Consider the following 17883-nt stretch of genomic DNA (forward strand, 5'->3'; position numbering starts at 1 on the left):
GATTTCATCATTAATGAACTATGCCCTCTTGGGCAAATTATTTAGAATCTGAGCCTCAGTTTTATTGCAAGTATAGTGATGATAATGATACTTTGTAGATTCTTATGAGGATCAATTGAAAAAAAAAAAAAAAAAAGATTCAGAAAACACAGCTAAGAACCTGAAACATGGCACCAAACAAATGTCAGTTTCACATATCTGTATATACTTACAACCTTAACATAAATTGACAGTTATGTGGGATACATCATGTAAAATACTATTAACCAGGGCAACAAAGCTGTATTTGGGAAATCAAGCATTATCCATTATGTGAAAGCATTATTTTGATAAAGCAAAATAATTATTTTGTGTGCCTCTTGAGATTCAGTCTTTAGGAATTTTAAAAGCTAGATATTGAATAACTGGTAACTTGAAATGGGTCTGATAGGAGGTTTTACACTATGGAAATCGAGAAATATTAAAAATTAAGGGGTTTTTTCCCCCTTTTTTTTCTGTCAGAGATTTGGTTAACTGACTTTTAACATACCACTGACTAAAAGAAAGGTTAGAATTTGAGAGAAAGAGGACTTGGTAGAACCAAGTGAGTGTTTCTTAACAAAATGTTAAAATCAATATTTTAAAACTTTTTCAAAAATATTTTTAATAATAGGCTAATTGATTGATAATACATATCCTTAGTTTTGGTTCAGGGACCTCCCTGTAAGCAAGTGCTCTGTGAATCTTGTTTCTCACATCACACTGGCTCTTTGCAGTTCACTTTTTAGTTTCCTGCACCAAGTGCAATTCCGTTTACCAAGCTGGTTTTTGTAATAAAATATATTTCTTCATATAATTCTTTCATTCACTCAACAAAAAAATCTGGGTCAATTTCACACCATGCCCTGGAGATGCTCAAGGTGCCTATTGTCTAATGATGAATCTAACTATCATTGGGTGCTTTTTATATGAACAGAACATGAATTATCTCAACAATCCTAGGAGGTTATCCCCATTTTGCAGAAAAGTAAACTGAGCCTCAGAGAAGTTAAAACTTGACCATAATTCAAAGGCTTGCAGCTGACAGAGCCAGGCAAAAGGACTCGAGTCTGTGTTCTTAATCTCTGTCTTTATAAAGCCTCTCTTTGAGATGCAGACAAGTTAAAAATTGGTTATGAATGAATGCAATAGACTAGGAAGTTTTGTAGGAGTTTTTGGAAACTAAATTTCTGTAGCCCTGGATTTTCTTGCTTCTTAACTTGGTGCTTCAAAAAGTATGCCGTGCTAAGCTTTCTGGCGTATGCTCCACTGATGCCAGGTGATTCTTAGCCTAGTGAGATCTCTGTTCCCTTTCTCCCTCTGAAACTTGGTCAGAAATGTGTTGCAATGATGTAGTGGAAGGCAAGTTTTATCAACCATTCTAACACAAGAATAACCAGCCATAATTTTCCAACATGGACTTTATACACAGCGTGTTAGGGTTTTCTTGTTTAGTCAATTCATGACCCATTATATCAGATAAATTGGTTCTTATTCAGTTTACAGCTAATTGCTAAAATATGTAATAGTAGCAAGTCTAATGAGAAGTTTAGTTTGGGGTATTAAACTATGGCCAAGGCATAGAATGAGCATTCACAGTTCAACACACGATGAATGAGACTAGTGAGTTACAGTCTGTTTCTCAGAAATAATCTTCTCTGCAATGATTCAGAGCTGGCTAACTGATGAGAAATGATTAACATTTGGCACACCATGATCAAATCTTTATAACAGGTCATCCAGAGCTAATATTCTCATAACCAAAGTCTTAGTGACTATCTCCAGTCGAGATCTCCAGGAAGCAGACTGAGGTGGAGATTAACATACAGGAAATGTATTAAAGGCCCTTGGAGTTAAAAAAAAAAAGCAGGAACAGACAAAGGGAAATGTCAAGCTGCTGTGCAGTCAACAAAGGCTTCACTCAATCCCATGGGATTCTGGAGCTAGGATGAGAGGCCTGGCCTCCAGTGGATTAGTTAGATGGTGTTTGTTAGCCAGGGGATGGGAAATATCCTGGAACTAGGGAGGTGAGGCAAATTCTGAAGAGGCTGCTGTCTGGCAGCACTGCCTGCAGCTGAGATGAAAAGTCCCCCATTCCTGAGTGGGGCTCCGGTTGGGGCATCGGAGCATTCACAACAGAGACTAACACAGAATTCTGAAAAGGAAGAGTTCACACTAAAGATGACTTTTCTCCCATCAGTAACTCCAGAAGACAGGATGATGTGAATATGGGTGACCAACTGACCAATGCCAGTAATTTGGACAGAAGTATCCCCAGGGGGAAGCAGGATGACAAGTTAGAATCAAGTAGTACTTTGACTCATATTCGTTTCCATAATCTAAGCTTGTAACACTGACTGACCTCCAGCAGAGTTCTAGTACTGTTTTCTGTAAACTTCATACTGATTTTTTTCTATTTATGATCCTGCTCTCCACCAATCTAACTCCCATTTCTGTCCTTGACTCCATAATCGGATTTGATACTCAGTCTTATTTTCCAAGCAACAAATATAAGTTGTCCCTTCACTGTTCAAATAGCAAGCAGAAAAAGCAGACATTTCTAAGACTGCTAAGTCATGGGTTAAGACATTACAAATGAAGAAACACATAATTACAAATGACTACTTCTTTCTACCAACTTCTTCATATGTGTAAGTTTGCCAGAAATGAAGTAACAGATTCTATTATAAAGAGTTATATAACCAAGCTAGATATGTACTTTTTGTTTGGAATGTGAGAAACAGTGCATTAACAATTTTGTTATATCATAATATTCCTAAGTGACAGAATGAATTTTTAAAAAGAAAAGTAAACAACACATTAAAAAATATAATGTCCTATCTTAAAACATTTCAGTGAATTTTAATATTTGTTAGTGCTGCTAGGAAGCACTTGATCTCATTATGTTAAAGTGTGTCTTTGGGATTTCAGAGTCAGAACAGTCATCATGCAATTATTCAACAAATATTCAAATGCCTAATATGGGCCAGGCACCATTCAAGGCACTGAGGATAAGGAAGTAAACAAAACAAGATTCTGCTCTAATGAAGTAATAGTCTAGCAATAGAAACTAAAAAGTAAAACTAAATGTTTATGATTAACACTGAAAAGAATAAATAACCAAATAATAAAATGTACCAGTTATGAGACAGCAGTGCATGCTTTGCAGACAATTTAAATAGAGAGATATGATAGAGGTGACTGGTCTAGATTGGGTAACTCTGGGAACATCCATTTGTGGGATGATTCCTAAATTGAAGGAAGGAAGCTGATACCTTTTGTGGGGTTATTCCTAAACTGAATGACAAGAGGGCATCAGCCCCTCAGTGATCAAAGGGCATCCTGGGCTTAGAGAACAAATACAAAGGCCTCAAGGCAGGAATAAATTTAACATGTTAAATATTCAGAAAGAAAGCTGGTGTGGTTGGAGCTTGGTCAATAAGGAACCAAGTGAGAAGCAATGAGGTGAGAGAGTAAAACAAGGGTCAGATTATTGAGGGCTTTATAAACCTGGTTATTTGGACAAAGAAAGAGAAATGGAGTAAGAGATAAAGGAAAAGAATAAATAGATGGAAGAAGGCAGGGAGGAAAGAGAAGGGAAGACAAGATAGCTAATATTTTGAGCAATAAAATATCACTGCTATCAGAATGCATAAAATTTTGTTGAGATCAACTTTTAATGTAACCAAATGGAAAACAAGACAAGCCACAGAATTCTGTGGGAGAACTATGGCAGACTGGCCCAGGCTGCTAGGTTCCCTTGATGGAACACTCACAGGAGAGGGATGATCACAGCATGGGCTCGACTAAATGTCTGAAAAGGAGAAAGCAAGAAATCAACCAAAGAAACTAATTTTAAAACAAGTTACTAGAACTGTAAGATTTTGGACTTCCCTGGTGATCCAGTGGTAAAGAATATGCCTGTCAATGCAGGGGACACAGGTTGGATCCCTGGTCCAAGAAGAGTCCACATGCCCCAGGGCAACTCAGTTTGTGTGCCACTACTACTGAAGCCCATGTTCCTTGAGCCTGTGCCCCACAGCAAAGAGAAGCCACCGCAATGAGAAACCCACACACCACCATGAAGAGTAGCCCCTGCTCGCTGCAACTAGAGAAAACCCATGCGCAGCAATGAAGACCCAGTGTGGCCAAAAATAAATAAAATTTTCCTGTTTAAAAATGACTAGAGCTATAAGATTTTGATTAAAATGGACATATTTGTTTCTGGGAGGTTCAGTTCAGTTCAGTTCAGTCGCTCAGTCATGTCCGACTCTTTGCGACCCCATGAATCGCAGCACGCCAGGCATCCCTGTCCATCACCAACTCCCAGAGTTCACTCAGACTCACAGCCATCGAGTCCATGACGCCATCCAGCCATCTCATCCTCTGTCATCCCCTTCTCCTCCTGCCCCCAATCCCTCCCAGCATCACAGTCTTTTCCAATGAGTCAACTCTTCTCATGAGGTGGCCAAAGTACTGGAGTTTCAGCTTTAGCATCATTCCTTCCAAAGAAATCCCAGGGCTGATCTCCTTCAGAATGGACTGGTTGGATCTCCTTGCAGTCCAAGGGACTCTCAAGAGTCTTCTCCAACACCACAGTTCAAAAGGATCAATTCTTGGGCGCTCAGCCTTCTTCACAGTCCAACTCTCACATCCATATGGAAAAACCATAGTTTTGACTAGACGGACCTTAGTCGGCAAAGTAATGTCTCTGCTTTTGAATATTCTATCTATGTTGGTCATAACTTTTCTTCCAAGGAGTGAGCGTCTTTTAATTTCCGGGAGGTTACAGAACAGAAACCAGGTTCGGGCCAAACTCTCATGACAGGTCCGAACAGAACAAATAGATACAGGTTTCTGTATTCAGAAAGAGAGCAGAGGACACAACTAAATACTATAGAGGTTCAGTAGAAAAAAAAAAAAAGGCGGTTCAAGTCAGGAAACAAAAGAAGTGATTTTCAGAGAAAGTGGATGCTGACAATGCCCAGACCAGCATGGCTGCATTGCAGGGGCTGTGCTTCCACTGCCCAATCTGCAAGCCACAATGCAGGGCATCCCAGACAGTAGCCATTCTGTAGCCAGAGCTTCACAGTGGGCTGGCTTCTCAATTACCCTGAAACTCATGGGTCCTTTTGTGAAAGGAAGAAGTGTGGATTATTTTTCTTACCATCTATTCCTGAACAAAACTACTCCCAGAAATTATACTTTATAGTTGTCATTCACACACACATACCTACCAATCTTAAATGTAATAAAATTAGACTCATAAAATCAAGCCAGAGCCACAGTGGTCATGTAATCATTACTATCCAGCCGTGTATTACTAACCAGAAGGAGGTATTTAGTAAAGTCTCATATAAAAGTAAACACGATATAACAGAAGAGATTTGATTAAGAGCTTGCTTATTCTCTGTGTTTACTACACAGTCTACTCTTGAAATAATTGTCAGCATCACAAAACCTACTGCCTTCACTGAGATGAAACTTATTGTTCAAGTCTGGCAGTATATGAAAATATTCACTTTATCATTTATTATGTTTATCTGCCAATTATCTTTGGAATTGTGCTCTGTCTCTCTCTTCTCTGGTTAGACAGCTTGATGCTTTAGAAAGGCTGCTTGGTTAAGAATCAAATGACCTGAAAAGTAGCCACAATTGTGGTGCGTTTTTGACAGTGGAAGAGAGAGTAATTTATGTGAAGGCACAAATAATTTCTGCTCTATTAATACTAATTTCTCAGTGTCTGGCAAGGACACAGACTATAGAAGGTGCACAATAAGTATTTGTCATATGAAAAATGAAAGGAAGAAGTCACTGAACCTTCTGTAGCTCAGCTTTCTCAATGAAACGTGGCAGTGATATATCTGTCCTGCCTACCCTGATGCCTAAATAGAAGTTCCTGGGAAAGTATAATTCATAAGCAAGAAATTTATTTTTATTATAAGCAGTGCTAAAATTCAAATTTGATTCTCCTGATCCACTGAATCTACTTCGCAATGGCTCCCATAAGCTTCTTAACTGATTGTCAGAATAGCTCAACAATAAAAGCAGAGAGAACATTTTGGAATGACTAACTTAAAAGCCATTGTTGTTTCCGATTCATCATTTATGTTACAGGAAGAGAGAAAAGATACGGACAATTTCAATGGTACATAATCCAAATGTACTTGGCGATGACATTTGTTTTTGTACTTTTATTTGAATAAAGGGGTGTCTGGTGTTCTGGTAAGTGAACTAAAACAAAATAATGAAGTCACAGGGACATTACCTGGTCCAGGATTTCCTCATCGTCAGCTTCCTCTGCTTAATGTCCCTGCACCTTAATCCATACAGACTGACAGGGCTCTGGGTCTGGGTCACCTTTTTCTCCCCTGAATGAAGGAACCCATTTATTTAACACAAAGCCAATGGAATACCTACTGTGTAAATGACATGCAATAGAGAAATTAATAAGTTTAACACAGATGGGTGAGAGAAACAGACACAGACACTATTCATACTACAATGTTTTCAGAATTAAACTAGAGCCCCTGGCTACCTTCCTTCCTACTCAGAGGCAACTTTCCTCTATCCAAGTAATGGAAAAATAAAAGCAAAAATAAAACAGTAACAGAAATCTCCTCCCAACTAATTTCAGGTTTAACAAATGCAGGTAGGCAAAACTGTTCATTTTCAGGGTAATAGTGTTCACACTGACTCTATTTTGGCTCTGTAATACAGCTGACACTAGCGGTAAGGAACCCTCCTGCCAATACAGGAAGCAAAAGAGATGAGGGTTCTTTCCCTGAGTAGGGAAGATCCCCTGGAGGAGGAAATGGCAAACCCATTCCAGTATTCTTGCCTGGAAAACTTCATGGTCAGAGGAGCCTGGAGGGCTACAGTCTACAGGGCCACAAAGTGTTGGACACAACTGAACACACACACACACACACACACACACACACACACACACACACACACACACACACACAGTATAGGTCCTAACTTTCTCCATGTTTAGCTCTGACAACTTTCCGGCTCAGTTGTGGGGTTAGCTGCCTAAGACCCTGTACAATGGATGCAATAGCAAATCTCAGGAGACTGAAAGCTTATGGTTTACTAAATTTAATTTGACAATATTCAGAATAAACTAAGGTAAATCATTGTAAATATATCATCAGGCAATTTAGAGCCATCAACCTAATTCACCCATTCGGCCAGTCTATTGGTCCAGGTAACAACCGGCTAGGTTATAGAACCACTTGGCTCTAGTAAGATCTGCATCAACATCTGGGGTGATACAGCTATTTAGCTAACCTAAAAAGGTAACTCTTCTAAATCTTAGGAAGGTTCCTGTCTAACTGATATATAATCATTGTAGAAGCTTCTCTGCTTTAATGAAGAGAGGTCTTGTTGTCTTTATTTATTTATTGTCCTTATAGTTTTTTTTGGCTAGATAGCAAATGGCATGATCATTTTAGTGTTAATGAGTCATTCAATTTCTAAGTGTCTCTTTTTACTGCTGCTGCTGCTGCTGCTAAGTCGCTTCAGTCGTGTCTGACTCTGTGCGACCACATAGACGGCAGCCCACCAGGCTCCCCCGTCCCTGGGATTCTCCAGGCAAGAACACTGGAGTGGGTTGCCACTTCCTTCTCCAATGCATGAAAGTGAAAAGTGAAAGTGAAGTCGCTCAGTCATGTCCAACCGTCAGCCACCCCATGGACTGCAGCCTTCCAGGCTCCTCCATCCATGGGATTTTCCAGGCAGGAGTACTGGAGTGGGGTGCCATTGCCTTCTCCGCTCTTTCTACCAAGAAAGCCAAATTCATTGAAAAGCAATAAATTTGTTTTCTGCATGGTAAGGCTTCCATTAGTTATTCAAAGTTAAATTAGTTAAAGAACTCTTGAACAATGGAAATTCACTGTTAATATATTATCACATTTGTGATCCTAACTATTCATTAGAGCAGGGTCAATATTAACAACAAAGGAAAATAAGACAAACACAAAATTTGCTTTGTGAAGAAAATATAAATAACAATGAGTGCAGAAAGTAATATTTAGTTGTATTTTGAATACTAAAATCATATTTAGCAACAAAGGATATTTTAAAACACAAAATATTCACTTTCCATCGTTTCTAAATATAGGCAATCATGCTTCATATTTATTAAATTATGTAATCCCAAGCAGCATATATCCAAAAAATGTATGTCATAGATTCACAGAAATTTAGCAATCTTTTTAAGGATTTTATTCGATAGAAGGAGATATAAGTGTTTTCAAGGTTGAACCCAAATAGCTCATTTTTACCCAGTCCAGAATTTAATAATCAAAGAATCTTTACCTCTCCTAAACAGATTTTGAATTTTTTTTCTTTTAGACCTACTTCTTTGTTTAAAAATTTTGTATTTTACCCTTAAAATAGAACAAATCACTCAATAATCCTTGAATAAAATCTTTTAAAGTTACTCTATTAAGGTGTCCATTTTAAGGATGATAAAAGAAGGAGCAGAGAAAGATTATTATTCTGGAAAAATTAGTCATAACCAAAGCAAAAGCCAGGAATGATCAGAGGGAAATTTTCTAAGGATAATTTAACGACATTACTAAAACTGTGGGAATCCATATACCACCTAGATGATTAGGAAGGGGGTTATTAGCTAAGCCATTGTCTGAAACCCACTGAATCACTGGTCCTTTTGAACAATGATTGGTCCTCCTTTTCTAATGATGGGACTTTAAAATTTAGGAGAAGCTCCAAGCAGCAGGCTTGAAGGATTAAAAAGGACACAAGCCTTGAATGAGTCTAGATTTCTCTTCATAAGAAAAGGAGTGAGGTAAGATATCAAATCTTTGCTTTCATAATTTTATAAACACAAATCAGTCAGTTCTGCAGGACAAACTACCAAGATCACTCTAAATGTTGGTGCAGGTCAATCATTTGAACTATAGCAAGAGTTTTTGCATCTGGAGGACAAGAGGTAATATATTTCCACAGATTATACTATAAATCAATATTACAGATTAATTTATAACCTCTTTCTTCAAATTAGAAAATTTTTGATCTGTTGCTTCATTTTAATATATTTTAATGTTATTAAAATTTTATCTAGAAGCTTCCTGGTACTGAACTGCTATTGTCAGATCTTCACTGTAGTACTTTTACCACATTAAATAGACAATAAAATTGTTTTCATAATAAAGACCGAGTTCATTGAGCTCCGCCATGGACCTAAACACCCATTCCCTACGATGTAGAACAGTACAAGAAATGAGTCCTTCTTGCTCATAAATTCATCCAACTAGATTGTATGCTACTAAATGAGTCATTCAGGGAAAGCTAAAAGGACAAGCAATTTTGGTTTTTAAAAAAAACTGCTCTGAGAAAAAGGATGAATTCTGTTACAGATACTTACAAATGTACTTTTTAATTTTAAATCCTAAGACATAAGTAAATACTGTGGAATTCACCCAATTACCCTTCTGAGTGAACAATACTGGCCGATTATTGTTATCATGATTTTTACATAGACAGTCGTTTTACAGCTAAGTTTCACAATGTATTTTCTAGATATTTCATCTGAAAATGAGAACTCTAATTCTTCTCGGCATACTGGGAGCCACAATGTCAGCCCCGGTGAGTGATTTCATGATAAAATTGAAATCATTGTGTGAAACCCATAACAAATCCCTCTTTTACTGTTTCTATTTTTTTGTTTGTTTAGCTTATTCCACAGCGCCTTATGTCTGCAAGCAACAGCAATGAGGTTAGTTTAAATATTTAAAACAATATCCCCAGTTTTTTGTCTTATGGAAACACAGCAGGAAGAGATAAAAGCCTTCTTGTTGATTTATCCTGCAGTTCTACCCACTAACTATAGCCAAATGCATTCCCAATGTTTATGTTTGTTTTGCATACAAGGTTGTTTCTAGAATACTACTTTGCCTCCCTTATTTGATTGCAAATTCTTTAAAGGCAGAAACAGATTTTTGTATACCTTTTTGCTCTAATAACATCTAACAGGGTGGATATAGGTGTTTAAGAGCATAAAATGACTGAATAAACCACTGGAATGGGGTAAAGCTATGCAATCTCACACACAGCAGAGAAGAGGTAGTTAAATCCTAACCTCTAATCACAGTGATTTAGTTCGAGCTTAGTGAGAAAACATCTCACCTCTAACAGGAAACTGAGTTGTACAGTATTTGACTGTACAGAATTTGTAGTAAATTTTATTCTTAATAGTTTTAACATGTGTAGTAATCTTGTTTTCATATTATCTTTCCTTTCCTAGTTGCGTCTGAATCTTAATAATGCTCAGCTTCAACCACTACAGCTTCAGGTATCCCTACCCCAATAATTATTTCAAAAATATTTCCTACTGCTCTTTTCTTGTGGCACTTGGTAGGAGAACAAAATGTTTTCTGATTCTATTTCTGAAATCTTAACTTTTAAAGTTACTAATTTTTCACATATGTTTTAATTTCCATTTATTTGAAGGCCAAAGTAAAAGCTGTAATCAAATGAACATTTTCAGACACAAATGCTCTCAACTATGAGATAGTTAAATTAATCATTTTATGACAAGTCATACACAGCTAATAGGTAAATATATCTATATATTGAAACCAGTCTGGCAACTGCAGATTCTGTACCATTTATCCACCTCATTCCTACTTGTCATCACGATCACTGGGAATTTACCACTGTTCACGCTATTTGCCTGACTCATAATGTGCCAAGATGCTGTCCTTTTTTATAATGCAGCAATAAAAATATAGAAATTGTTTTACATTTGCTTCTTTCTCACTCTGGACTGACTTTTAATTCTTTTCTAAATGAAAGAGAAATGCTTCCTTTCTGTCTCTTGTGTCTTCCTAGGGCCCATTTAATTCATGGATTCTTCCTTTCCCTGGAATTCTACAACAGCAGCAACAGGATCAAATTCCAGGACTCTCCCCATTCTCTTTATCAACTCGCGAGCGGTTTGCTGGACTGGTCCCAAATCAGATATTAGTCCCAGGACAGGTCAGTTTTGCCCAAGGAACCCAGGCAGGACAGCTGGACCCCTCACAGCCTCAGACGCCACAGCAGACCCAATGGGGCCTTAAGAATGTAAGTCCAGTCTCTTCTATCTAAAGGAAATATAATGCACATGGATTGTGAAAATGAGTATGAATCAGCTTTGAAATAAGATAGGTGTTTCCTGAGCAAGAATTGCTTCTCTAATGTGTTTCTACCATCACTGGAAGTACTTCCTTGTACTTCTGATTTTTGATATGAAAAATGCCATATAAATCAGCTCTTCCAGGATCACAGTCATGAATTGAAAGTGTGAAAACATGTCTTGGACAGGATAATTAAGGAAATTTCATCTTCAATAAAAGAGTGATTTGTATTAGTGCTGGTACATATAGTAGATGACATTTTGTCATCCTAGAAGTCTGCTAATACACATTTTACATTTATACACTTAGGTCTAAAGAAATCAGCGCTGGAATTTTAAAAAGTCAAGTGTAACTTTTTCATAATTCCTTTTTGGCAGGTTATGCCCTCTGTGTTCTCCTTCAAAATGCCTCAAGAGCAAGCACAGGTAAGTGAAAGGAAGGCCACCACTCCTGTAGAGAGATGGCTGCATACTCTCTCCATTGAACGTTTTCTTCTATATTTGTAGCTCTGACTTCTATGGCAGGGCTATAAAGTCCATGCAATGCTATTACTGTCTGGGTACTACCCCTGCTGGGCTGGCAGCAGTTTGTTAATGTTAGGCTCACTTAACAACTTTAAAAGAAAGGCCAGCTGGGAGTCTCCAGGACCCCAGAGTCACCAGGACATGGCTGTGTTGGGAGTTATGGAACTCACTAAGCCTTAGGTTGAGTTCTCTCTCCACCAAAAATGCTAGCATTTGATAACAACTCGGGAGAAATACCATAGACTGACTTTGGCCAACCCTAAATTTTGGTTCAGAGAAAGATGCATTAATCTGATGAAATATCGTGTGATGTAGACAGAGGTTTTTTTGAGTTATGCTCTAAACATTTCCAGGTTCTTGGATATTTTCAGTTTAACTCCATATTACAGTCAAATTTTGGTGATTTCCATTAAATAGCAGAATTTTTAAAGAATGTAAATTAGTAAAACCATTAAAGTAATATAGAAAATCCTCTCAATGTTAATATAATACCCTGCATTCAAAGAAATATGAATATGGATAAATTATATTACCCACCAGAAGAATGTTGACAATTTCGTAAAAAGTTAGACACCTGGCTTTAGTGCAATAATTATGTAATTTTGTCCACTCCCATTATAAAACAAACATTACCCCTAGACATTATCTCATTCTGTTTCATACCAGTTAGAGAATTAGATACCTGACAAGTAGAATTACTTCATTTTAGGATCAAAAAACTAAGTCTTTATGAGATTAAGTTCCCAATTCTAATGAAAATAAATAGCTGAGTTAGAATCTAATTCTTCACCCTTCCTTTAACCACTAAATCAGTGACTCACCATTCTGGCTTTGCATTAAAATCTCTGGTGATAACTTTGAAAATTATAGACACCTGGACTCTGCCCACACCTCATGAATCAAAACCCCATGAGGAGATCTTAAATATGACTATCTGTTAAAATGTTCAATTGGTGTTTTTGATTCTTAGCCAGAGTTAAAAGCCACTATACAAAATATATACCTCTTCTCAAACCATAGTTATTGTTTTTCTTAACTAGTTTCCATTAAGGACTCTTATTAAATAACAGGAGACAAAACTCTATGGATGTGCAATGATCATAATTTTCTATAAACACATATACAGACACACAGACATAAGTGGAAACCAATACATGATGATGTGAGTGGTAAAACTGCAGGTGCTCCTATTTTTTTCCTTGTCTATTTCTAGATTTTCCAAATATCTTATAATTCACCTGAGTTGTTTCAATAAAATGACAATTATTAAAGGCAATACATTTCTGAACAATTCATTCATTATGGTAGAATGTCTAATACCACATCCTGCAGAATGAAGAGTCAAAAAATACACATGGAAAATGCTGCATAGGCTATCTTCTTAGATATTTACAAAGTAATTTGTATATAAAGCTTATATATAAAGTTCAAGGCACCCTTTTAAGAAGTCTGTTATTAATTGAATTCACTACTTGCTAATGTGTTTGACCAAGCAACCTTGAAACAAAGTCCAGTGTCATGTGCAATACATGTTTTTTCTAAAGTTTGGGAAGGACTGATTTATGTGTTCTTTTGTTCACAAAATCACTACAGACAAATCAGCTTTAAAATAATATTGATAATAGAATTTTTTTTAAAGCCTGCACTGATCTGAAGGAAGCTCTTCTGTACTTTTCTATTTACAATAGATGCTTCAGTACTATCCAGTTTACATGTTCCTACCCTGGGAACAGCCTCAACAAACAGTCGCACAGTCACCTCCGCAAACAAGAGAGCAGCTATTTGAGGAGCAGGTACTACAAGCGTTTGATTTTAATTTAACTAGTTCCATCTAAGGATAAAGAAGAAAAGGTGACATTTCAAAGAGAATATCTGGTTTATACTTAGTGCAAAAACTCAGTGGCTTGAACTGATGGTCATAAAAGGATATACTGCTTTCTTTTAACATAACACTAATTTGGAAATGCACACCAAGATTGAATTTTGAACGAACTGTTGCTGTTGTTTAGTAGCTAAGTCGTGTCCAACTCTTTTGCAACCCCATTGACTGTAACATGCCAGGCTCCTCTGTCCATGGGATTTCCCAAGCAAGAATACTGGAGTGGGTTGCCATTTCCTTCTCCAAGGGATCTTCCCAACCCAGAGATTGAACCCATGGTTTCCTGCATCAGCAGGCAGATTCTTTACCACTGAGTCATGTGGAAAGCAATGAGATACAATTAGGTAATGCAATATTGAGTTTTGTGGACCTTTAATAAAATAGTAAAATTTTAATATAAATTTAGATGGCTCATACATAACTAGGTTACTTTTAGTTAGAATGCAAATTAGATTTTTAATTTATCATCACTTAAAACTTTTCAAGTCAATTACAAAAAACTGAAAATTATGCTTCAAATGACTGGTAGTAGTACTTCCAATTAAGTCATACTAATTTAAAGAGAAAGGGAGAGTTTTAACCTAGAAATCATATGCTGTTAAAAGGATGGTTGGTAATTTAACAATTATTTTTACTACCTAGAACATATAAATTTTCAAAAAAGTATTAGTACAATATAATATACATATATTTTAATCATTTATCACTGCATTATGACAAAAATCATAAGAGTGATCTAACACATTTTTTTAAATTCTAACAGATGCCATTCTATACTGAATTTGGATATATTCCACAAGAAGTAGAACCTGTAAGTAAATGTATTTTTCATTAAAAAAAGAAAAACTAGCTTTGAAACTACTTGCTAAACAAACTATTAAATCTACCAGTGACCTTTAGTCAAAAACCCACCAGGAACACACCTCTAGTTGGACAAAATTGGATTTATCCACTTACTGCAACAGGGGAGGACACACACCATGAGGAACTGTGGAGTGTGTTAACAGGAAGGATTGGAATGACATCTCACAGGGTCTGGTCTTGTGTCAATGATCTGGGGGAGAGTTCAAGTAGTCACATTACTTTTGATTTGGAGTTCTCAAGAACTGGGCTTCCCTGGTAGCTCAGATGGTAAAGAATCTCAAGAACTGGGGGTAGTTCTATGACTGGGTAACAACAATTCTTTCTTTTTAAGTAAGAATGATGGAGTGAGGCAAAGACCATGATCGGTGATATATGGCAAAACCAATACAATATTGTAAAGGAATTAACCTCCCATTAAATTAAATAAATTTATATTAAAAAAAACAGAAATTCTTCAGATTATCCAGGACCTAAGGATCCCTGATATTTTCATGCCTTGCACAGGGACCTTGCTGTGGGCAAGATTACCAAGTACTGTTTTTTTGATTGCACTTCATTGTGTTCAGAGCTGACCTTGCCTGGTACTCTGTAGGACTGTTAAGGTTCAACAGGAGAACATCAGCATCCAGCAGAGAATGTCAGGCCAGCTCCTGCAAACACTGCAGCAGAGCTATTGTGTTAGGCCAGTTTCTCAGTGTCAGGAATTGCTTTTCTCTTTCTCAAAACCAAATTATGATTTTTGTTTTTAAGAAGCGAATTGAAGAAGATGAGAAGGGTATAACCGCCTTAGGTGCAAGATAAATGTTTTATGGATTATTAATTTATACCATTTTAAACTTTGCAACTTTTAAGGTTATGCCAGGAGGACAGCAGCAACCAGCCTTTGATCCCTTCCTAGGCACAGCTCCTGAAATGGCTGCAATGGTAAGTTTCCTTACCACACTTTGATAGTTACTGGAAATCAGCAACTGACAGACTATAGCTCCTTGCACTATTGTGCATTTTAATGAAACTGTTATTATTATTCCATCAACAATTATTACTCGTTCACCCTGTAATCTTTTGCCACACAAGATTCAATTCACTCAGTTCATCAACTGTTTACTGAGGAGCTAATACAAGCCAAATATTCTCCATCAGTTTATTTCAGTTCAGTCGCTCAGTTGTGTCCGACTCTTTGGGGGCAAGAGGAGAAGGGGACGACAGAGGATGAGATGGCTGGATGGCATTACTGGCTCGATGGACATGAGTTTGAGTGAACTCCAGAAGTTGGTGATGGACAGGGAGGCCTGGCGTGCTGCAATTCATGGTGTTGCAAAGGGTGGGACACGCCTGAGCGACTGAACTGAACTGAGGCCTCCCTGTCCATCACCAAATCCTGGAGTTCACTCAAACTCACGTCCATCAAGTCGGTGATGCCATCCAGCCATCTCATCCTCTGTTGTCCCCTTCTCCTCCTGCCCCCAATCCCTCCCAGCATCAGAATCTTTTCCAATGAGTCAACTCTTCCCATGAGGTGGCCAAAGTACTGGAGTTTCAGCTTTAGCATCATTCCTTCCAAAGAACACCCAGGACTGATCTCCTTTAGAATGGACTGGTTGGATCTCCTTGCAGTCCAAGGGACTCTCAAGAGTCTTCTCCAACACCACAGTTCAAAAGCATCAATTCTTTGGCACTCAGCTTTCTTCACAGTCCAACTCTCACATCCATACATGACCACAGGAAAAACCATAGCCTTGACTAGATGGACCTTTGTTGGCAAAGTAATGTCTCTGCTTTTGAATATGCTATCTAGGTTGGTCATAACTTTCCTTCCAAGGAGTATGTGTCTTTTAATTTCATGGCTGCAATCACCATCTGCAGTGATTTTGGAGCCCAGGTACACTCATTTAAAGTCAGGTATTAAAAGACATCCGTGTTTGCTGGCATATATACATACTCTTTCTAAAGGATAGATTTTAGTCTAGAAAACTAATAAGGCATTTACTTCTCAAATAAAATCCTTGCTTTACTGCTTTATATTCTTCCCAATTTTGACCTTGTGTTTGAACTTGTAATCACTTTTCTTTCTCACCCTTATAGCCAGCAGAAGTGTCACCATATTTACAAAAAGAAATGATAAATTTTCAGCACACCAATGCAAGAATTTTCACTCCTTCAACTTCACAAAAACCCAGCACAACATTTTTTTTTACTTCTGCTGTGGACCCAATTATTACCACAGAGCTAACTGAAAAGAAGGTAATCAAAGATTCTTTTTATGAAAGAAATGGGTCTCTAAATAGAAAGTATAAAAATAAAGTTCATGCTTGATTTATAGGACTTAGTTATGAAAATCATGACAAAGTTAATATATAGTAGAATATATGGTCTTAACCTTGAATAAGAAAACCAATAATTTCTTACAGATAATCAATCAGAATCTAATGTAATTTTTATTTAATAAAAGCTTTTTATGCATGTTTTTCTCACTAGGCCAAGACTGATAGCCTGAAGGAACCATAAGATGTTGTCCTAATCATTTAGAGTTTAGGGTAGGTATTTGCCAAGAGGCGTGCCTTATGTTCCATGACATATCCTAAATTAAAAGAAAAAAATTGTAAGAATAACTAAAGGCATATACCAAAATGAAAAAAAAAAAAACAAGTTAGTGCTTACATATTCCTACAAAGCTAACAATAATTATGAGCAATTTTATTGGCAAATTTTTTAGTCAAAATAAATTTTTGAGGATAGTGTCTGTCTATGCCATAAACTTTTCATAAACTCTGAGAACACAAATAGCAAATATACTAGGTCCATGTTACAGACAGACAGTAAATGCAAAGTGCTATGCTATGTTTAGTTGCTCAGCCATGTTCAGCACTTTGCAACCCTATGGCCTGTAGGCCACCAGGTTCCTCTGTCCTTGGGGCTTCTCCAGGCAAGAATACTGGAGCAGGTTGCCTTGCCCTCCTGCAGGGGATCTTCCCAACCCAGGGATCATACCTGGGTCTCCTACACTGCAAACAGATTCTTTACCATCTGAGCCACCAGTGAAGCTCATATGCAAAGTCAGTTCCCCCAAATCACTACTTCACTTTGCAAGCTAAAAGTAATGCTAATACATCTGTGTTAGTTTGGAATGAAAAAAAGTCTCAAAGTAATTTTTTTTAAAGTGTGTATTCACATGGAAATTTAAAATTCCATGATTTTTATATTAACTATTACTTTAATTGATTACCTGTCCTAATGAGTTTCACTGGCTATGAGGCTAGTGGGTGTTTGATAGAAGGGCAGGGTGGGATGGGTCTAACATGTAAAAAATACACACTAAAAAGCAAATAATTTGGCCTGAATTGGAAAAGTAAAAGGCAAAGATTTTTAAAATCTGTCCCCTGCTTCCTCTGAGTCTTTTCTGATTTCTCCTATGAAAATGAATACTTAGCATTTCTTAGATTCAAAAAAG

General features: G+C 37.2%; 1 protein-coding gene across 1 annotated transcript; it reads left to right on the plus strand.

Annotated features, from left to right (window-relative positions):
- Positions 1–9585: 9585 nt before the first annotated feature.
- On the plus strand, positions 9586–16940 carry ODAM (odontogenic, ameloblast associated). The gene is made up of 10 exons (XM_052642301.1): positions 9586–9636; positions 9725–9766; positions 10295–10342; positions 10882–11115; positions 11546–11593; positions 13381–13485; positions 14335–14382; positions 15288–15359; positions 16518–16676; positions 16911–16940. Exons 1-10 carry the CDS (start codon positions 9586–9588, stop codon positions 16938–16940), a joined length of 837 nt encoding a protein of 278 aa, XP_052498261.1.
- The last annotated feature ends 943 nt before the right edge of the window (positions 16941–17883 follow it).

This window comes from Budorcas taxicolor, chromosome 6, assembly GCF_023091745.1.
Source record: "Budorcas taxicolor isolate Tak-1 chromosome 6, Takin1.1, whole genome shotgun sequence".
NCBI lineage: Eukaryota > Metazoa > Chordata > Mammalia > Artiodactyla > Bovidae > Budorcas > Budorcas taxicolor.

Excerpts from the sequence above, each read along its gene's own strand:
- ODAM (XM_052642301.1), top strand. The coding sequence starts at position 9,586 with ATGAGAACTCTAATTCTTCTCGGCATACTGGGAGCCACAATGTCAGCC. Across the intron at positions 9,767-10,294 it reads CTGCAAGCAACAGCAATGAG|TTGCGTCTGAATCTTAATAA; the intron begins GTTAGTTTAAAT and ends TTCCTTTCCTAG. Across the intron at positions 15,360-16,517 it reads CTCCTGAAATGGCTGCAATG|CCAGCAGAAGTGTCACCATA; the intron begins GTAAGTTTCCTT and ends TCACCCTTATAG.